The sequence below is a fragment of the Alexandromys fortis genome, unplaced genomic scaffold, assembly GCF_014885135.2.
Source record: "Alexandromys fortis isolate MF-2015 unplaced genomic scaffold, M_Fortis_MF-2015_v1.1 scaffold_178, whole genome shotgun sequence".
Taxonomy (NCBI): domain Eukaryota; kingdom Metazoa; phylum Chordata; class Mammalia; order Rodentia; family Cricetidae; genus Alexandromys; species Alexandromys fortis.
The window spans coordinates 1,298,396-1,321,324 of NW_026068054.1; the positions used below are offsets into that span (position 1 = coordinate 1,298,396).

Sequence of the window (22,929 nt, forward strand, 5' to 3'; positions counted from 1 at the left end):
CTGCCTTAGCTGGACTTCTAGTATATGACATTGAATAAGACAGTAGAAATGTACATCTTACCTTGTTCCTAAGTTATTTTTCTTTTGAGACAGGCTTTTTTTTTGTGTGTTACAGCTCTGCTGTCCTGGAGCTTGCTCTATAGACCAGGCTGGCCTTAAACGCATAGAGATCCGCGTATCTCTGCCTCCCGAGTGCTGGGATTAAAGGCCTGTACCACCACTGTTTAGTGTCTTGTTCTTAACTTTAATGGTGGGAAAACATCTGATTTCTAACTGTTATAATTTGTTAATTTGAGTTTTTAAAAAAAAAATCAAGTTGACCTTCCCTTTTCTAGTTGACCGAGGGTTTTTTTGTGAGGGTTTATTAATTAGTATAACCCTTTTTGCATATTAATGTGATTATAGAATTTTTCTTTCTTAGTTGCTGTAATGGATATTATTCTTGAAGTTTGAACTAGCCTTGCATATAAGAGTAAGTAAGGTTCTGCCGGGCAGTGGTGGCGCACGCCTTTAATCCCAGCACTTGGGAGGCAGAGGCAGACGGATCTCTGTGAGTTCGAGACCAGCCTGGTCTACAAGAGTTAGTTCCAGGACAGGCTCCAAAACCACAGAGAAACCCTGTCTCGAAAAACCAAAAAAAAAAAGTAAGGTTCTGTCTATTATCAATTGTCTTGCCTTAGCCTCTTAAGTGCAGATATTGCAGGTGTGAGCACCGTGTCTAGCATTTGTAGCTATGTCTTCTTAGCATTGGCAAGTTTCATCTAGGCTGACAAATCTGCGGGACCAGCGGTGATTATTTGCCTTTCGTTTCTTTTTTATTTTTTATTTTATTTTTTTCCAGGGAATATATTTATTGAACACTAAAATTTTAAAGTACCAAGGGTCTAAAAAGATTTCCAAAAGAAGCATAATACATAAAATCGGGTTGAAAAGGAAAGGATTGGAAAGGAGGTCAAGACAGCAGCTGCCAGGGCAGGAAACCAAAGGGACACGAAATTGGTGGCTCCTGCTCCCTCAACTCACAAATGGGAACCAAAAGCACTTACCACCCCACCCCCATTCTGTCTCAAGCACCCACGAGACTGCAGTGGGCAGCTCACACAGGACAGGAGGCAGCAAGCGGGTGTGTACAGGGCAAAGGACTAACTCCTGCTCAGGGGAGGGTGCGCAAGATACAGCTGTTGGCCGCCGCTGGGTCACTGACTATGGCACCTGACGCTGACGGTTTTATGCACTAACTAAAAATGTAACATATAAACGAATTGTGTGCAAGTGTGGGAGTGAATTTGTACCCTGCCGGGACTCTTTCCGGAATTAATGCTCCCACAACATTCTTTTTTATTTTTAAATTGTATGTATATGAGTATGTTTATATATGGCTTTATGAATATGGGTGTTGTATCCACAGAGTCTAGAAGATGCTGTTGGTTCCCTGGAGCTGGAGTTAAAGGCAGCTGTGAGCCACTTACTTCACCTGGTGCTGGGATCTGAAAGCACCATGTGCTCTTAACTAACTGCTGAGCTGTCTCCAGCCTCCTTTCATTGTTAATAGTAGTAGTTTAATTTTTTTATGTGTGTGAATGTTTTGCCTTCAAGCATGTTTGGCACTAGATGGGTGCCTGGCATTAGGTCTCCTGGAACTGGAGCTACAGATAAGCAACCATGCAGGAACAGGGAATAGAGCTAGGGTCCTCTGCAAAAGTAACTAGTGCTGTTAAGCACAGATCATTTCTCCAGCCCCTACTACTAGTAATTTTTATATCCTCTCTTCACTAACCTAGTGAGCTAGACCTTTATCAGGTTTTTTTTTAAAAAGCAGCCATTATTATAGTCTATATGATGTGTTTGTGTGCGCATGAATGCATGTATTCCGTACCATGCATTTGAAGATCATAGGACAACTTGTGGGAGTTCATTTTTCTCCTTTAACTGTTGAAATAAGAAGCGGCGGGGCTGCGTCCCCAACACCCCGGCCGCTTGGCTAGCTCATGCCCGAAATAACAACACACAAACTGTGTTCATTTAAGAACTGCTTGGCCCATGAACTCTAGCCCTTACAGGCTAATTCTCGCACCTGGACTAGCCCATTTCTAATGATGTGTGTAAGCACCCCAAGGTGCGCTTACCGGGAAGATTCTAGCCTCCGTCCATCGTGGGTCTCAGCTTCATGCGTCTGCTTCAGAGCGCAGAGCTATCGCGTCTACCCAGGAGAGCTGAGCATGGCGTCTCTTCGGGAGCAGAGCAGAGTCTGACCTCACTTCCTCTTCCGCCCAGAATTCTATTCTGTTTACTCCTCCCATCTATGTTCTAACCTATGAGGCCAAGCAGTGTGTTTATTACTTAACCAATGAAATCAACAGATTGATATGCCACTCCCACATCATTTAACCATGGGATCTGGGCTTTGAACTCAGGACATCAGAGCTTGTACAGCAAGCCCCACTGAGCTAGCTTCTTGGCCTAATTTACGAATTTTTATTTTTAAAGAAATAAGCTTTGGTTTCATCAAAGTTTTCTTCCATGATTTGTATTTGTTTTTAGTTTCATTGCTTTTAAAGTTGTTTGTTTTGGTTTTTCAAGACAGGGTTTTGGAGCCTGTCCTGGAACTAGCTATTGTAAACCAGGTTGGCCTCGAACTCAGAGATCTGCCTACCTCTGCCTCCCGCGTTCTGGGATTAAAGGTGTGCGCCACCACCGCCTGGCTATAAAATCATTTCTTCTCCATTTCTCACCAAAATCACCAGCCCATGGCAACCAACCACCAGTCAGTGTTGTTTCTATGGATTTGACTGTTCTGTATATTTCATATCAATGGAGTTGTACTTATTTTTGCTTATGTGTCTAGAGACAGGGTTTCTCTGGAGTTTTTGGTGCCAGTCCTGGAACTAGCTCTTATAGACTACAGATTTTCAGATCTGTTTTATACACTATGTGGTACACTCTTGCTTTCTAGGAGGTGATTGCTGCTCCAGGGAGAACAGGTGTCCTTTCCATAGTAATGTGCCATGATGTGTACTTACATGCATGAGCAATGTGCCTTGATGTCTGTACTTACAAATTTTACATTAGTGGTTTATCTCTCTCTTACTTGTTAGAGAGAGAGAGAGAGAGAAAGAAAGCATGTGCATGCACACTCGTACCTGTGCCACAGATACATGATTTTGAGGACATGAGGGAATTTGTTTATGTGAGCCAACACTTAGATATTTTGGTGTTTTATGATAACTTAATTTGAGAAATAGAGCTACAGAATAGAAGTTTAAAATCCATGTGTTGCCAGGCCTGGTGGAATTCATGGAGCCCTAAGTGCTTACAAGGGTCAGAATCCTAATGTTTGCCACTTGTCTTCAAGCTACATGTCTCCATTGCAGGCAGGTTGTTATGTCCATGTGATGAAGAAAAGGAGGCTGAAGGAGATAGAGGGGTCCTTTGGTACAGGTGTGCGTCAGAAGCAGGTTCAGAATCTAAGGCCAATGCTCCTTTTGCAGTGATTCTGGGGCTGCAATCAGTGGTCTTGGTTGTTCCAGGAAGACAGAGTAGGAATTTGTAAGTGATCATTATGTGGGTGACTCTGGTTCTCATGCGTGCATGGCATGTGCTTTACCTACTGAGCCGTCTTCACAGCCTGATCTTTAACTTGTTAGATAAATCATCAGTGGCATTCAGCACATTTACATCACTGTACTCTTTTATTTTAACTTATTTTTATTTTATGTGCATGGGTGTTCTCCCTGCGTGGATGTTCACCATGTATGTGCAGTGCCTGCAGAATGACTGCAGCTATAGACGGTAGTGAGCTGTCATGTGGCTATGGGGAATTAAACCTGAATCCTCTGGAAGAGTAGCCAGTGCACTTAAACTGTAAAGCATATATCTAGCCCCCTTGTTATTCAGTTTCACCACTAACCAACCACAATACTGTCATCTCAAATAGACACAGTAGAATGAATGAACCATATTCCTCTCCAATCCTCTCCTGCTTTCAGTGTTTAAAATTTGCTTATTCTTTGTCATGTAAGTGGGATCAAGTAATGTTTATCCTTTTGTGATTGGCTTTTCCCACTTAGCATAAATAGAGACGTTAAAGGCTTACTCATGTATAGCATATATCGGAATTTTGTATCTTTTTGAGTATACTATTCCATTGAATATTCTTTTCATTGATTTTTTTTTGAAGTGCTGTATATTGAACCCTTGCATGTACGGGGCAAGTACCCTACCAAAGCCCCATTATCCATTACTTTTTAAATATTTGGGTTGTTTCTTTTTCCTGTTTTTTTTTTTTTTTCTTCCTTCTTTTGAGGCAGGGTTTCTATGTGTAGCCCAGGCTGTTCTGGAACTCTCTTTGTAGACCAGGCTGTCCTTGAACTCACAGAGATCCACCTGCCTCTGCTCGATTAAAGGTGGGTGCCACCACATTCCACTATTTGGATTGTTTCTACTGGTTAATTATTGTGAATAATGCTAAACATTGATTTATAAATATTTGATACTCCGCTTTCAGCTCCTTTGGGTTTATATCTAGGAATAAAACTGTTGGGTCAGATGGCAATTTTGTGTTCTCAAATTAAGTTTTAATATTTTTATTTTAGATAGGGTCTTTCTTGTCCAGACTAGCCTCAGCTTTGGGTACATGGAGGCATTAAGTACAATCACAATGTTGTGTGGCAATTGCCACTATCAGTTCCAGAATATTTTATCACCAAGTGAAATTCTGCCCTTTTCTAGCCCCTGGCAACCAAGAATCTGCTGTCTCTGTGGATTTCCTTGGTCTTTACATTTCATGTAATAGAATCATTACCGGGTATGGGCTTTTGTGCGTTCAAGGTTTATTTCTATTGTAGCATGTCTTTTTTCATATCCATTAGATGGTTATATCACGTTTTATTAATGACAAATCTTGTAGTTAATTACATTAAACACATTACTATGGTTTGAGGCCAGCCTGGTCTACAAGAGCTAGTTCCAGGACAGGAACCAAAAAAAAAAAAAAAAAAAAACCGAAAAAAAAAATTACTATGAAGGGACACTATGACCCTTGGCAACTCCTATAAAAGAAAGCAGTTAATTGTGGCTGGTTTACAGCTTCAGAGATTTAGTTTGTGATCTTCATGGTGGGATGCATGGTAGGACAGAGGCAGACATGGTGCTGGAGAGGAGCTGAGAGTTCTACATCTGGATCCCCAGGCATCAGGGGAGAGAGAGACTGAGCCTGGCTCGAGCATTTGAAACCCCAAGTGACACACTTCCTCCAGTAAGGCCACACCTACTCCAATAAGGCCATGCATGCTGCCTAATCCCTGTCAAGTAGTTCCATTCCAGATTAAGAATTGAAATATGGGTCTGGTTGCTATTCCTATTCAAACCACCACATCTTTACTATACAAAATTTATTAATCCAATGATTTGAAGCTTACGGTTTATGTTATCCCATTGTCCATCTCCAGAAATTATCTTCCCAACTGAAGCTTTGTATCAATTAACACAGCTGTATTCTCTCCTCCATTCTTGCCCCAGTAGCCATAATTGTCTGTTATCTCTGTTACTGAGATTACTCTAGGGACCTCATATAAATGGCATCAAACACTTTTTATCTTTGTGTCCTGCTCGTTTTACGTTGCATAGCAGTGTCCTCAGGTTTCATTTCATCTTTCATCCGCCCGCCATTCATCCAGAGATTGACTTGATGTTGTTCTGCCTGTGCCGCTGTGAACAAATACCCCGCTTTCAGTTCACTGGGGCTATGTATCTATGTATTGTCAGTTTTACTTCAAGAAATTGCCATGATTTTCTTCAGCTGCTGTTCCATTTTACATTTCCTGTAGCAGGTCGCTAGGGTTCCAGTTTCGTCACATTCTTGTCAGCACTCTCAAATCTGCTACTAATAAAATTTAAATTCATCTTAAGTCTTAGTGTATAACTGAATAACAGTACCACTAAAGCTGGGAGAGCAAAGGATGTTGACAGAGTGTTACTATGGCACTCTGACACCTGCCACTCTCCTTCAACTTTCTTTACTCCCAGATATGAAGGCAACACAGTGTAACTTGGTCTGCCACATTACTTCTGAAGTTATCCTAGGACCTATGATGGCAGGGGTCAGCAGATGTTCCCTGTAGAGACATAATTACTCTTTATTGGGTCTGTGGGCTCTGTGTCAGCTGCTCCACTCTGGTGTGGTGGGAACAAGCAGACAAAATGGAAAGGAGTGGGGGATTGTACCGTTCTGTCTGTCTTCCATGGGATGGTTCGCGAGTTGGGCAAGGGACTGGAGATTGAAACACACACACACACACACACACACACACACACACACACACACACACGGGCAGAGAGAGACATAGGTCATCCTTGAAAGAAGAATGTCCCCTTTATTGTGTTCCAGGGCAGCTTATATAGGGCTATCCTTGACTAATGGCCATGCCCTAGCTCTTGGGATTTTTCAGCTGCAAGCCCACCATAAACCACTCCCTTGCTATCAGGAACTCATGAGGGTCTTATGCTCAGAGCAGCTGCAAACACAAGTTGTTTACTCCAACAGGCAAGGGGTCACAGAAAATTCAGGGTCTGAGGGTCTGCAGTCCCCAGCAGGGGATATTGTTTCTGGGAAAATTATGTATGCTTTAATCTGAATTATATACTTTTCTTTTAAAAAATCTTTTCTAAAGTTTATTTTTACTATTATGTATATTAATGTTTTGCCTGCAGATATGTCTGTGCACCACATCCATGCTTGGTGTTGGAGGAGGATATGAGCCTAGGAATCAAACCTGGGTCCTTTTCAACAGCAATAGTTCTTATCTACTGAGCCAACTAACCAGGCCAAATTATATATACGTTTCATGCACCCCAGTGTAATTCTGACTTCTTTTCAACCATTTAAAAATGTAAAAGCACTTTTAACTTGTGGACTGTATGATTTCTGTTATACAAGGATTAGTGGTAAGGAATGTGGTTTGTTAAAACTTTTAGTAACTTATTTTCTGGTTAAGGTAAAGGGCTCAGTATGTGAGTAGTCAAACTGATGGCATAAAGTGCTAAGTTCAGAGTAGAAGACCCTGGGCTTTCAGATGTGATGTAAAAAAGCTTAAGTGATTGGGCCAAGACCTGACACGGGGCTTAGTACATTGCCTGCCATTAAGTGCCTTGTGAGATATAGATAGGGAGGAGGAGGAGGAAGGCAGTCTGTAAGGACATGGAGGATGGTTGGTGGCTACCATGCTAAATGATTGCTGTTTTGGTGAACCTGTGTTTGAGACATACTTACTGGGCTCACTAAGAAGGTCTTTGAGAGCTGAGGTCTGGGAGTCACATCAGGACTTGGAAGTATATGGAGTGACATGACAGGCAGTAGGCGTAGGACTGAAAATGAAGGAAGGTAGTGTCTTGTTTATGCTGTAACAGAACACTAGAGACAGGGTTATTTGCAAAGAACAGATGTTTCTTTCATTTAGCTCTGGAGCTGAGAAATCCAGAGTCAAAGGGCTGGTGTCAGATATGGAGCTGCTTGGTGCTCTTGTTTTCTAAGCCCCCACTAGAATTGTTCTTAGTGCTGGCTCACAGCAGCTGAAGCATTTTCTAGCTAGTGTCTCCAGCCTTTGCCAGCCCTTGCCCATTACCCAGTTCCAGAAGTGTTTCAGCACCTGTGCAGAGTTATAGCAGCAATACCCACTCTCAGTACCAGATCTGTAGTAGGGTTTCCATAGAGGCAGAACCAATAGAATACAGACAGACAGACCAGTTATTTATTAGAAAGTTTAACTTATAAGATTGTGGAGGCTGAGTAACCCCACATTAGGCTGCCTAGAAGCTGGGGGTGCTGGGGTGACAATAATCTGTCACTCTTCAGTCTTTTTCCAGAGGGCTCAGCCTTGGGAATCAATGATTTAGCTGTCAGTGTGAGACCAAAGGCCTTGCAGGCTCAGGTGCCCAGGAAGCCTAATAATTATGTTGCTATGAGGAAATCTCTAAAGATCAGACTAGATACAGGGGACAGGGCCTTGGTCTTGCCTGGAAGTGAAATGTCAGAGTTTGTTGATTCCCCATGGGAAGCCTTACCCTTTCTGAGGAAAGGATGAGGGGTAAGGGGTACGGTGGGGTGAAAGGAGTGGAGGGAGTGGGAACAGGGATAATTATGTAAAATGAGAAGATTGTATTAAAAAGGTTCATAATAAAAAAAAGGGAAAAATTGACTTTGCAGAGTCTTCCTAATATTAATAGTATTGTGGCTACATGAACCAGAGAATAGGTAAGAGCCCATGTTACTCTCAGAACCAGCATCAGAATTGGGGGTTTGATTCTTCTGTGAGTTTCTTAGTGACTGTATTGAACTAGAAGAGAAGCCAAATGGTGGATGGAGAGGAGTCAGAATGATGTAATAAAAATAGACCAATACAGAGCCCAAATTTAGATCCCTAAGCTACTATGGATGATAGTGGTTTTTTTTTTTTTTTAACATACATTTATTTATTTATTAATTATACAATATTCTGTCTGTGTGTATGCCTGCAGGCCAGAAGAGGGCACTAGACCGCATTACAGATGGTTGTGAGCCACCATGTGGTTGCTGGGAATTGAACTCAGGACCTTTGGAAGAGCAGACAATGCTCTTAACCTCTGAGCCATCTCTCCAGCCCCGATAGTGGTTGGTTTTAAGTTAGGATAGTCACAGAGGGTTTTTGTTTATGATAGGATAGTTAGGCTGACCTTGAACTCACCATGTAGCTGAAGGTGATCTTGACCTTCTGATATTCCCACCTTATAGAATTGTAGAGGGTATATTCATACCTAGCTATTTAGCATAATTTTTATCATTAGTAAAAATTTTAGCATATAAAGAAGTCTGCAATATTTATTTCAACTAATGAGACTTAATAAGGCCGTTATTATGGGATGTCTTTTCAGTTTTAGTGTTGCAGAATTTTTATAATAAAGCCAAGTGTGGTGGCACATGCTTGTATTCTCAGTACTTGGAAGCTGGGTCTGGTAGTTTGAATGAGAATAGCCTCTAGGCTCATAGGTTTAAATGTTTGGTTCCCAGTTGGTGGATGTTTTAGGAGGTGTGGCACTGGCATGGGCTTTGAAGTTTCTCCCTCCACTTTGACAATAAGATGTAAGCTCTCAGTTACTGCTCCAGTGCCATGCCTGCCTGCCTACTTACTTGCTTGCCTCCATGGTGAACATGGCTTCACTCTCTGAAACTGTAAGCAAGCTCCTAATAAATTTTTTTCTTCTGTATGTTGCCTTGGTCATGGTGTCTCTTCAGCAATAGAAGAGTAAGACACTAGGCTACATAAAACCAATCTCTAAAAAATAAAAACTAGATTAAATTAAATATAGCTACCCCTCCCCCAGTTAGTACACTTTTTTTTTCATTGTTGTGACCCCAGAACCTAACAGAAACAACGATAGAGCAAAGGTTTGTTTGGACTTACAGTCCACAGGAGAAGGCATGGCAGAGTTCTGTCAGTGGGGTACATGATGGGGTTCTGTATATTACGGAAAGTCAGGAAGCAGAGACAGAGTTGGGACCAGGACCTACAAAAGCCTGCCCTAGTAGGAAGGCCCACTCCAAATAGTGCCATTATTTATAAGCATTTAAAACATGAGCAAGCTCTAGCAGCTGTCTAGGAAAATAAATCTTTTCCTTTGCCCATGGGTCTTAAAGATCCAAACCTACTTCAGGTTAGAATGACTCTGGCTGTTTTTGTGAGGGTGCCGAGAAGTATCGTTTCATATAGTGTATATGGAATATAGGCACAGCAAACAGTATTGTGTATATTTAGAAAAAATGTCATCCATCTGTTATTTGGTTGTTAAATTTAAAGTATCAGATATGTTTTTATTTTGTTTGCCATTTTTGTGTTAATGCTGTCTGAGTTGGGCAGTGGCAGTACATGCCTCCAGAAGCAGCGGCAGGTAGATCTCTGAGTTTAAGGGTAGCCTGGTCTACAGAGTGAGTGATAGGACAGCCAGGGCTACACAGAGAAACCCTGTCTCAAAAAACTTACTTACTTGCTATCTGATTGAGAATATGAAAGAAAAACTTGAGGGGCTGGAGAAATGGCTCAGTGGTTAAGAGCACTGACTGCTCTTCCGGAGGTCCTGAGTTCAATTCCCAGCAACCACATGGTGGCTCACAACCATCTGTAAGGAAATCTGGTGCCCTCTTCTGGCCTGCAGGCATGGAGGCTGAACACTGTGTACATAATAAATAAATAAATCTTTAAAAAAAAAAAACTTGATATATTAATATAGTAGGTTACTGTAGTTTATTTGTGAAATTTCTTTTGGAGGATATAAAAGACGTGTGTAAAGTTCACAGCTTTTCTGCATGTTCACTCATCACATGTAATTAGCAGTGAAGTTGGAAAGGTGGGGAAAATCCGCAACAAGGCTGGTGAGATGGCTCAGCAGGTTAAGAAACTTGCTTCTGGAGTCCTGTCTTGTCCCTGAGACCACGTGGTAGAAAAGAACTGGCTACTACAACTTCCTCCAAGTAAATGTAATAAAAATTAAAATACCTTTGCAATAGATGACTAATAATATATAATTACTTTTTTTTTATTTATTATGTATACAACATTCTGTCTGTGTGTATGTCTGCAGGCCAGAAGAGGGCACCAGACCTTATTACAGATGGTTGTGAGCCACCCTGTGGTTGCCGGGAATTGAACTCAGGACCTTTGGAAGAGCAGGCAATGCTCTTAACCACTGAGCCATCTCTCCAGCCCCCTATATAATTACTTTTATGTGTATGAGTGTTTGCCTGCATGTTCATATGTACCATGTTGAGTGCTTGGTGTCCACAGAGCTTAGAAGATAGACGTTTCATTTCCTGGAACTGGAATTATTGTGTGGTACTGGCATTGAACCTTCGTTCTCTACAAGAGCAACAAGTACTGTTAGTGACTGAGCCAGTCTCCAAGCCCCATTTATTCAAGAACTTTAAAGGATAATTTGAGCCCTAGAGTATGAAATATACAGCCATAGACTGGAAAGAATCCAAGATTTAACCATAAATGAATATGAATGAGTGTATAAATTTGAGGTTTTCTGTGTGAGTCGAGTTACTCAGATATAGGGAAAGAAACTGACAAAAACAAGCTCACCTGCATGGTGAGCTTTGGATGATTCTTGCCTCAGTGATTCACAAAGCTCGTTTATGAATTGATTTATCATGGGTGTATGGATCTGGGACAAAACTTATGCGCTTGTCCATGGTTTCAGGTATCTGCTGGGGTTTTGGAAGTATCCATGAATGGAGTACACTATTGTTTTTCCCTGTCTTTCACAATAATCCCAAGTGAGTGTTAAAGAAAAGAATAATTGGAAGAGAATATGGTTTAAATTTTTTTCAGTAGAATTTATATTTATCTTTGCAAAGTTCATAGTAAAATTGATTGGAAAATACAAAAATTTCCTGTATAACCCTGGCCTGCCCATTCTGAGTCCCTATCATGGCATCCTGTGTCAGAACGGCACATTTGTTCAGTTAGTGAATCTGGGTAGCAAGTGGCTTGTGATATGTATCAGTATTTCACATTCTATGGAACCGATAGATTCACTATTATAGTATCATTGCTTTCATTGCCCAAAGAAGTCTTTGCTCTGTCTTTCAACCCTTGGCAGCCATCAGTCCTTCTTTCCCAGTCTTCAGTTTGATTTTTCCCAAGATGTCTTAGAGTTGGAATCATATTGTATACAGCCTTTCATTTTGGCTTCTTTCACCAGCAGCCAGCAGACTGGTCCCTGGCTTGGTAGCTCGCTTCTTTCCACTGCTGTGTAATACACCCTTTGTGTGGATGTACTAGACTGTACGACTGTCCAGTTACCTGCTGAAAGATGTGAACTGCTTCCAGGCTTGGGCATCCATGAAAAGCTTGCTCAGTATGTCCTGGTGTAGGCTTTTGTGAGCATGTTTTTAGCTCCTTGGATTGCTGGATTATATGCTTTTGAGCATGTCTGTTCTTTAACTGTGTTTGTCTATTTACCTATTTATTTAAAGACAGAGTCTCACTGTGTAGCTTTAATCTAGAATTTATAGAGAACTGCTGACCTCTGGTGGGATTAAAGGCATGCACCACCACTCCTGGCCTGTGACTTTCCTTCTCATTCTCTTTAATATTTTCTTTTTTCATTCTCCTAAATATTTTTCTTGTATCATGTTTTATTTTCCTTCATCCCAACCTTTGAAATAAATTTAAAAACAAAGATTATGGGAGCTACAGCAGTAGCTCAGTGGTTAAGAGCATTAGCCACTCTTCCAGAAGACCTATGTTCTCCAGCACCTGCATGGTGGCTCACGACCATCAATAACTTCAGTTTCCAGAGAGCAGAGATGCCCTCTTCTTCTCTCTGAGTATACTGTATGGATGTAGTACACAGACATGCAAGGAAGAAGGAATAGGACCTGCGGCCCATGGTGCTCAGGCCAAATTCCTCTTCTGAAAACCAACATTCCTTAAGCCATCAGATCAGTATGTAGAGAAAGGTGGGCTCTGGAAGCAGATAAAAGGTGGACTGGAGAAGAAAGTTCTGGGAAAGCTGAGACTGGGAGTAATAGAAGTTTTGGTTCTGGTCCTGTGGCATTTGAGGTGACGGCCTGGCAGAGGTATCTAGCTGATAACTTGAATTCCATAGCTGGTTAAATATGTTTCTATTTCTGCCATGAATTCTGGAGCCTGCTAAAGTCACTCACATTGCTTTGTGATTTTTGTAGGGCTCGATTGGGCAGTTCTCTTAGTGTATTGGTATATTTGAGAAAAATGAAATGGTATAGAAAGTTGTAAGTCCATGACATCAACTGTCAGTTCCTCCTTGGAGGAAAGAAAATACCACCAGCAATTGTGGTCATTTTGGAACTTGGTCTCAAATTTGAGTCTGTAGAAACGGCACCAGCAAACTCACATTGAACATGCATGAGGCCGACCACAGCTTCTTAATCAGAGGTGTCTGTACCAATGTGCGGTCACTGAGGCCTGGAGTTGGAGTCTTATGTCCCCCCTGGTGGCTATGCTGCCCACCATCTGACTACAGAATCCCTTCTACAGTTGCTCAGGCTCCCTAGTTACACATGTAAAACCTTTTGATCTTCAGGGTAAGATTATTAAAATAATTTGATTTTTTTCCCTGTGTTATTTTTTCTAATATTTCCTTATACAAAGATTTGGTTTTAAAACATACAATGCCATTAACATGTACATTTTGAAAAATTGGTCATAAAAATGTATAATATTTATATATAATATATTTATAAAAGTAAATCCCTTCTCTTTGAAGTTACTGCCTAAATTTATTTATTGTTAATAGTAGGTTACAGATGTTGTGGGAACAAGGAAATGCACACATATCCAAGAGAAGCATATACACATACATATATACACGTATCACCTGGGAACTGTAGAGAGACAACACACCTTATGACTGTTAAATCACTCGTACCCATTCCCTTAACCCTGTGGACTGTTTCTGGAAGATAGGAGTAAAGAGGCTGGGAATGATAAGAACCTCTGAGAGGTTGTGGTAATTCATACTCCACCCGCAGTGTGTGTGCTTTTTCCATGCATCCTTTTCAAAAATGTATGCCTAAGACTTCACTCAGCCTACTTACTAATAGTTCTTGGGTAGATCTGGCCGATGCTTTCATGTAACATGAGGTTCTTTTGTTAAGAAGCCTGGGTGGTGTTTCTATCATACTCTATTTTATTGCAGTGTTTGCATATTCTGTGCCCTTCTAAAAGGAATGTTATTTTTCACCTACTCTAACTTTTAGAAGGAAAATACTGTTATCCGAATGGATAACAAAGTATTATGTACTTTTTTGTACACTGATGACTGGCCGATGGTGGGCACCCCTTGGGTAGCATCACAGTGAGGATACTCACTGCAAAACCCAGGGTACTACAAGAGAATCAAGCCTTCATGTTCTACCCTGCCACCTGGACTTCAGGTTGATCATGCCTGCAGGATAAAGCTTTCTGCCCCTCAAAAGGCCTGGGTCTGGCAGAGCTTGCAGAGCTTGCAGACAGAGCACATGGGCTTTCCCCAGAAGGTGAACAAGAGCCAGGAGGATGCATATCTCAACTGCACTGGCTCAGAAGCTAGGGAGTTCAGGAGTCTCCAGACCATCCTGTGCATCTCTGCTTCTGGCCATTTATCCTTTAAAGCAGCTTTAAAGATAATCTAGTAAGTGTGGCTTTGAGTTCTCAGAGCAGATCTAGCACACCACTCTAAGGAAGTGGACACAGGATCCCTGGTTTACAGTCAACAGCCTGGGGTTTACAATTAGGCTGGGGCCTCTGGTGGTAGAGGCTCTGTTGCTATCCCTAGATAAATAATGTCAGAATACAGGTAACCCAGCTAATGTCTGCTAGAGAATCAGTAGCTTGTCTGGATATCAAGTTTAGTGCCTGCCTGAGCTGCATAACAAGACCCTGTGGCAAGGAATGTAGCTCAGTGTTAGAGCTTTTGCCTAGCATGCATAGGGCTCTGGATTCTTTTAGTAATTTAAAGAGTTAAATAAATAGAGTAACTACTAGGAGTAGAAGGGAGAAAATAATTCATGGAATATTAAGTACTTGTGTAGCTTTTTCTTTTGTAGTGCTGGGGATCCAATCCAGGCCTTTGCCTATCACATGCTAGGCAAAAAACCCGGTAAACTGCAGCCTAGCCCAGAGGGAAATCCTGTCTTAAAACTTGTAGAACCCTGAATAACTTCCCTTCAAGTTTATACGTGCTGGCAGAAAGCCCAGAATCCCAGCACTGAAGGCAAATTTTAGAATCTTCTCTTCCTTTTCACTGTGTTCAGAAATCCCTTTTGTGGGACATTTGCCTTGTGATTGTCTAGTTATTTCATGTGTAGTTACGGGGACCCGTGGTCCCTGTCTGAAAGTTGTCTGTTGTGCATCGTTGCAGACAGACCACTAGCCTTACAAAACCGGCTTTGAGTTTTTTCTGTGTTTTTGGATAGAGATGGCTCAGGGTAATGCTCGGGTTTGACAGGTAAGTTCTGTTTATCCTATAGCTTGGTGTACACATTCAAAAGTATTTAGATAACAGGCTTCCTTTTGGCTGGTGACTTCTGACTTAGAACTGAACCGGCAGGTAGACTCAATGTTTTGATTGCATTTGAATTAGAAAATGTGTAAGGGAGCCTTTCTCCCCACATTGGGTAGGATGCTAGTATTCTACTTTAGTACTCAGAACTGCAGATAAACTCATAGTCTGCAGCAGACTGTGAAGTGAGCTGAGAACTTCATTTTTGCTGGCAGGCCTGTGTAGAGGAGTAGTGCAAGCTTTCTTGTCTTCTGTTGTCTGTAAGCAGTAGACATTGATAACCTACAGAAACAAGCCGAGGAGCACTGGGCTCCTTTGGATAGCTTTCTGGATTCTCTCAGAGCTGGGAGGCTATGGTTCTGTTACAGTTGTGTGCGTGCCATTGTACACCTGCGTAAGCCAGGTTACAGCTTGCAGAAGTCAGTTTAAACTCAGGACCTCAGAGTGTCCGTCTGGGTGGCAAAGGCCCTTAATCTGTTTTATTTTGTGAGATGGATTTTCACTATGTAGTTTTGACTGACCTCAAACTTACAGAGATCCACCTGCCTTGGGACTTTTAAAATCAAGACATTACTCAGTATTATGTGGCAGATAGGCAGCATGTGATCATGTTTTTTTTTTGTTTTTTTGTTTTTTTTTTGGTTTTGGTTTTGGTTTTGGTTTTTCAAGACGGGGTTTCTCTGTGGTTTTGGAGCCTGTCCTGGAACTAGCTCTTGTAGACCAGGGTGGTCTCGAACTCACAGAGATCTGCCTGCCTCTGCCTCCCGAGTGCTGGGAGTGATCATGTTTATCATTCCTTCTGGCTCCTGCTTGGCAGTCTGTCCTGCATATGATGAACAACACATGGGTTGGGGAGCATCAGGAACCAGAGCCACATGTTCAGGAGATATAACTGCTCTTGGGCAGAGCCTGAGCTAGAACTCAGTTTTTGACATAGTTTTGTTGTTGGTGGTGGGTTTTTGTCTTTTTGTTTGTTTGTTTGTTTTTGTTTTTGTTTTTCGAGACAGGGTTTCTCTGTGGCTTTGGAGCCTGTCCTGGAACTAGCTCTTGTAGACCAGGCTGGCCTCGAACTCCCAGAGATCCGCCTGCCTCTGCCTGGATTAAAGGCGTGCGCCACCACCGCCCGGCTTGTTTTTTATTTTGAAAAATAAGTTGATTGCTCACTTGGTCACATTTTCATGTCATCATGAAGTCATCAATGTTTTTGAGGTAAAAGCTGTGGCCAGTGAAAGATGCAGCATTTTTTTCTTTTCTGAAAGCCAATTTTGGTTTACTTGAGTTTCTATCTTCCTGCTCTAGAGCCAAGTGGTCTTTCTAATTGCAGACCCTTGGCCACCTCCAGCTCGTGAGTGCCTCTCTTGAGTCTCCCCACTTCTTCCTCCAGTGTAACTCTCCAAGGTCTCAGGGAGTTGGAAGCAAGGAGTGCTGCCCTCTGCTGCACAGCATGAGTTCAGTTCTGCCAACCAGCCTACTTTGTCCATTGGTCTTGTCTACTACTTTCTTCACCCTCAGCTCTCACCTCTGCCTACCCCACAAGGCCCAGCCAGTCTGTTCATGTACAGTGTTCCTGGAGTTCCTGTCCTACCACTATCCTTAGTGATGCATCTGTTCGAGGCCTTGCCCCACTGTCCATCTCTGATACAGTTGCCAGTTTGATCTTTTTAAATACTGCGTGTTGCAGTCAGGGTCTCCCCAACCCTCCCAGTTGCCCCAGAGAGCCTGAATTTAATTTCCCTTCCCTTTCTCTCTTCCTATCCCTTCCATTTCTTGTTTCTTTTCTCTTCCCCCCCTTTGTCTTCCTTTCTTTTTACTTGTGGATCTTGGGGATGAACCCAGCCTATTGAACATGACCACTGAGCCATTCCTGAGACCAGCCAGAACTTCTTAGTTTGCCATTCAAATTGTTCATTATTCAGAGCTGCCTTCCCCTTCAAATGCACCTCTGTATTTCCTTCCAGATGTGCTGTCTACTTGCTGTGCTATGCATTTGATTTCACTCCTTGCACACTGTGGTCTCTAGAAGCGCCTCAGAATCTTGTCTGCTGGCTCTTCTTAAGGCACTCCTGTTATTCACTACCAGCTGGTTCGTTTGACACTCAATTCGTTAAACAAATGCCATGGAAGTCATACTGTTCCTCTCCTATTGGAGAGCTGAGGTGGTCAGGAAACTGCCTGTGTAGGCTGAGCTCAGGGCTTCCCTTCCTGCTGTTAATTACAGGAAGCCGGCTTCCTACTGGATTGGCCTGCTCACATTTACTTTCTGCTCTTCCTTCAGTCTGCATGAAGAAATCAGTGACTTTTATGAGTACATGTCTCCCAGGCCTGAGGAGGAGAAGATGCGGATGGAGGTGGTGAGCAGGATCGAGAGTGTGATTAAGGAGCTCTGGCCCAGTGCTGACGTGAGTACTTGTCCTGGGACCCGGGGCTTCAGGCAAAACCCCTCCACAGACTCAGTCTCACATAAGACCTCACCCACAGTGTAAGTGCTTTTGTAGAGTTAGTCTAACTTATTGTATTCTACTTTGCAACAAGGTCTCACCTGTTCTACCCCTGATTGACCTTGAACTCATAGAATTGCCTGCCACACCTAGCTTTGGTGGGTCACATTTTAAAGGCCAGCAGTTTCCTGGAGTCATTAGACTTTGGGTTTGGTGCTTGCTTTCTTTCACTCATACCTTCCCCTTAGTTTTTCCTGAGTTCTGAGTAGCACCCACTAAAAGTAGGCTCAATTTAGATGGTTATTATAAGCCTGATGACAGTAGTTCTTGTTGGATGAGAGCTGTCATGGCCCTGTTCTGTTTGATTCCCTCCTGTCGGCATAAACATGTTTATGCGTAGAACCAAAGGCGTTTCTTTGCTACCTGAAGTTGACTGCTCCGGCGGGTGCAGGTGACTGTGCACCTCTTCCCCTGGCCAGCTTCGTGTGATCCCCCCATTAGTGAACAGAGGTTTTGCCTGGGTCTCCACTTGTATTTTCCTTTTTATGATTTCTTTGCAAGTTTGTTCTAGAATTCTTACCTGTTCAAAGAGTAACTCTTAGTGTGGCATAGTTTTGTTAGACCCTCCTCAGGTGACACTGGAGAAGCCAGGAACAGTTTTTCCATTTGGCAAAAGAGATTCAAATGTGATGCTGTAGGTAAAGAAGATAGGGGAGGGTGTCTCACTGAGCAGCTGCTGTTGACGGTGCTAGAATGGCTCTCTCCCCGTTGGTTGTATTCCCTGGGGCATAAATATTGTGATGGCTCTGACTGGCATGATTTGGCAAGCACTGCTGACATCTAGTGGGTAAATAAGGAAGTTACTAAATGTGCAGTGAAAGACAGTCCCTACCTACAGCAAGGAATGATTTGCCCCAGGTTAAGATGTACTGATCTTTTAATCTGCATTTTTTAGGTAGGCAATTCTGTTCAAAAAAAAAAAAAAAAAACATGAATGCAATGTTAGGTTCCCAGATTCTTAAAAAAAAAAAAAAACCAGAATTACTTACACATGTAAAATTGGCCGGGTCCCACTGTGCTCTCTGGGCTGAGGTGGAGTTTTTTTCTCAGTTGATGTCAGGATCTTGCAGAAACTGCTCCTGGTATTCTCTTACACTGGCCTGCATACCAGCACATTGCCAACTACTGAAGCATTCTGAATTCATGGGAGGACTCCTGCAGAGAGAATAAATTAATTAAGGATTGTGACCTTCCTTGTTTTGTAAGGGAATACTAGGCTCTGGAACATTACTTTTGAAGCTTCTCTATTTTAAGTTTTTTATTACTTTTATTATTACTAAATATTTTGCACACACACACGAATATGTATATGTATATATGTATGTATGTATGTTTAGGCACATATGTGGAGGTCAAAGGACGATTTTGTAGAGTTGATTTTCTGCTACCTTTACATGGGTTCTGGGGATCAGGCTTGCACAGTGAGCATCGTTAACTGCTGAACCATCTTGATGACCGCAATTCTCTAATTTAGATTATATGCCATGTTCTGAATGACTCCCTGCCTGTGAATCTAGGAAAGCCTAGATTGGGTGTGTGTGTGGAGGGGGGGTAGCTCCTGCAGTTCTAAAAACCAACAGTAGAGGGCAGAAAGAACATTCATTTCTTTATCAGCACCTTGATGTGATTTTTGTTTTTTTCTTCTTTCGTGTTCCAGGTCCAGATATTTGGAAGTTTTAAAACTGGCCTGTATTTACCAACTAGGTTAGTATTTGTATGAAGCTTTGAAGGGCTTTCTGTACACTTTGTCTCTTGAATGTATTTGAGTAGAAATGGGTTTGTTTGCTGTTTTCTTTTGGAGACAGGGTCTCTTTATGTAGTTGTAGCTATTCTGGAGCTTGCTATGTAAGCTAGACTGGCCTCTTGAGTGCAGGGATTAATAATATATGCCACCACGCCTGACAAAATGAGGACTATTTAGGGAACAAAATTCATCAGAGTTTCTTTACAGTGGAATATTACTTCTAGTCATCTGTTTAGGCTGAGATTTACAGGAAGCATGTAGCAGTGAAATCAGTTAGTTACTTAGTTTAGATATAAAATAAACTAAGTTTAGATATAGCCCTGCAGACAGGTACTTATTTAACCTATCACTTAGCCTGGCTAATAGGTGTCAGAATGAACGTCTAGTTCCTACGTGCTATGAGGTGGGAGAGATTTTCTTTTTTAAATGAACTCAGCCTGCTTTGATCTCAGCATCCCACCACAGAATTCAACTTAGAACCCCGACTCCTTCTTAAACATTCTAATGAAGGCTTGTTTAATACATAGGCTACACCACCACCCCCGTATCCCTGTGGCTGTATAGTCTGCCTTCTGCCTTCCCTCAACTTAAAGTATGTTATAGTGTTGCAGTGGTTGGATCCATCCTAGCCATATCTGTTCTTCCCAGGGCTGTCTTTGGCTTCTAAAACCCAAAAAATATTATACTTCATTACTTAGGCTCTAAGAGTTAACAAAACCTAAAATTTTACTCCTTACAAAAGTTATGGCCAGGTGTGGTGGTACTCTTAATCCCAGCATTTGGGAGACAGAAGCAGGTAGGTGGATCTTCTGAGAGTAGAGGTCAACCTGGTCTACATAGCATGTTTCAGGCCAGCCAGAGTTACATGGTGAGACTCTATCTCAAAATAATTAAATCAACACACACACACACACACACACACACATATATGGTTAGAACGGTTATTAAAATTTAAATATGGAAAAGGCACAAAAGTAATGAGATTGGAAGTGTGTGTGTGTGTGTGTGTATTTAGACATTGGGAGCATTGAGACAACACACCTTAAGTTTAACACCAGAAAGTTTTACGGGGGAAAAAAACATGCACTGATACTATTATGTTTGAGGTTTTGTTTCTGCCAACATTACCCATGTTTGGAGGCCTGAGTTCTGTGAATAGTTGAGAGGGTAAGGTTGCTAAAATCAGCACTTCCACTTCCCTCCCTCTGCTTCCTTTTGAAATCCATTGCCATCAGCACATTATCTTCTGAGGCAGAAAGGGAACGGGTTCTCACTGTACCAACTTGAAGTTGGTAAGCGTGATTGTTAGCTAAAATGCGGACGGCTCGATGCGTCTGACCCTCCTCATGCATGTCACTACAATGCAGTGACATCGACCTTGTGGTGTTTGGGAAGTGGGAGAACCTGCCTCTTTGGACCCTGGAAGAAGCCCTTCGGAAACACAAAGTCGCTGACGAGGATTCCGTGAAAGTTCTAGACAAAGCAACGGTAAGTTCTTAGCACTCTGTCTTTGTAACTCTTACCTACTTGAGGAATTTAGACTCAGGTCTTGCTGACCAGAGTGGGATGTGGCTCAGTGAATCATTTTGTGAATGTCACAGTGACTGCAAAGTAACTTGTCCTGGCTATACATTTTATTCTTAAAAGAAAAATAGCCAATTTTTTCATGCATTATTCAAGACTTCAGTATAAAAATATGTAAGTAAGCCAAGCAGTGGTGGCATAAACCTTTAATCCCAGCACTCGGGAGGCAGGAGTGTCTCTGTAAGTTCAAGGCCATCCAGGTATACAGAGCGAGTTCAGGACAGGCCCCAAAACTACAGAGAAAACTTGTCTTGAAAAATCAAAAAAACAAAAAACGTAAGTAAAAAGAGGTTTCTGGAAGCTTGAGAGGTGGCTCAGCAGTTAGGAGTTCTTAGAGAGGACCTGGTTCAATCCCCAGCACCTAACATGGCAACTCACAACTGTCTGTAACTCCTGTTTCAGGAGCTCTGACACCCTCACACAGGCATGCATGCAGGAAAAACACCAATCCATGTTAAAAAAAAAATAATAATAAATTATTTTTAAAGAACCATCTCTATAGCCCCTGAAGTCATGCTTTAAACAGAGATAGACTGGCTTTTAAAGAACTTCCATAGAAGCTCAGATAGAAACAGATACATTCATTTAAAAGGTCTGGAATTTTGCATATTAGGTTATTCTTAAAGCAGAATACTTGTTCTAGTGATTTTAGAGACCCAATTCTAGTTTCTGGTTCACAATGCATGTACAATGCTTCGTTTAAGAAGTCTTAGTACCAACCAGATGGTGGTGGTGCATGCCTTTAATCCCAGCACCCAGTAGGCTGAGGTTGGCCAATCTCTTAGTTCAAGGCCAGCCTGGTCTACAGAGTGAGTTCCAGGATAGCCAGGGCTACACAGAAAAAAATGCTGTCTCAAAAAGACAAACAAAAAGTTGTAATATAAACAAAAAGTTGTAATACTATATAATATGCATCAAGTTTTTTATCAAAAACTTTTTTATTGAGGACAGTTGTAGTGGTGCACTCCTTTAATCTCAGCACTTAGGAAGCAGGGGCAGGAGGATTTCGGTGACTTTGAGACCATCCTGATCTATACAGTGAGTTCAGGCTAGCCAGAATTACCTAGAGAGACTCTGTCACAAAAAACAAACAAAAAAAATTTAAATAAAATTTACTGTATTTATTGCTTTTATTTTTTATTACTTTTTATGCTTTTTATTAATTTATTCTTTACTATTTATCTATATGTGTGTGTGCTCCCAGACATACACATTCATGCTCTTTGTAGATATGGTGGGTCAAAGGACAACTCAGAGGAGTTAGTTCTCTCTTTCCACATTGTGGGCTCTGGGAATCAAGTTTGACAACAGCCACTTTTACCCACACAGATGACTTGTACACTTCATGGTTTTTTTTTTTTTTTTTTTTTTTTGTTTTTCGAGACAGGGTTTCTCTGTAGCTTTGGTGCCTATCCCGGAACTAGCTCTTGTAGACCAGGCTGGCCTCGAACTCCCAGAGATCTGCCTGCCTCTGCCTCCCGAGTGCTGGGATTAAAGGCATGCGCCACCACTGCCCAGCCACTTCATGTTTTTTATGGTTTTATGAGAAGGGTAGAGATCACATCACAGGCCTAACCAGTAACCTTCTACCTTTTATCATTTCATTTGATAGAATATTTTAAACTTTTCTGACTTCTTTTTCTAGGTTCCTATTATTAAATTAACAGATTCTTTTACTGAAGTGAAAGTTGATATCAGCTTTAATGTCCAGAATGGTGTGAGAGCAGCGGACCTCATTAAAGACTTTACCAAGGTCAGAGCCATGACAGTCTGTACAGTGAACCTCTTAGGACACTTAAGTCCGTCTTGGGCGTCTGCCATGCTGTGCTCTGTCCTTTGCTCAGCTCTTACGTGTGCATGCTGCTGACAGTTGACTCGTCTAATTTCTTGTGCTTCCTGTTATGGGCTTAGGAAAGGTTGAGGATAAAGACCACTGCTGTTCTAGATCCTTGGGCTGAGTGACATGACCTGAGATGGTGCTGCATGCTGTGATTCTTGTCAGTTCTTCATCCCAAGTTCATTTTAGGCCCTTCCCTTCCTCAAGAG

At 41.9% G+C, this 22,929-nt stretch overlaps 1 protein-coding gene across 4 annotated transcripts in view; it reads left to right on the top strand.

Moving 5' to 3' along the window:
- The window catches only part of Tent4b (terminal nucleotidyltransferase 4B), a 48,076-nt gene that overhangs the window by 13,404 nt on the left and 11,743 nt on the right, over positions 1 to 22,929 (top strand). For all 4 annotated transcript variants that reach the window (XM_050119815.1, XM_050119817.1, XM_050119816.1 and 1 more), the window contains 4 exons: positions 17,333 to 17,456; positions 19,213 to 19,259; positions 20,667 to 20,787; positions 22,529 to 22,636. In XM_050119815.1, coding sequence (XP_049975772.1) covers positions 17,333 to 17,456; positions 19,213 to 19,259; positions 20,667 to 20,787; positions 22,529 to 22,636 — 400 coding nt within the window. The remainder of the gene's footprint in view (positions 1 to 17,332; positions 17,457 to 19,212; positions 19,260 to 20,666; positions 20,788 to 22,528; positions 22,637 to 22,929) is intronic.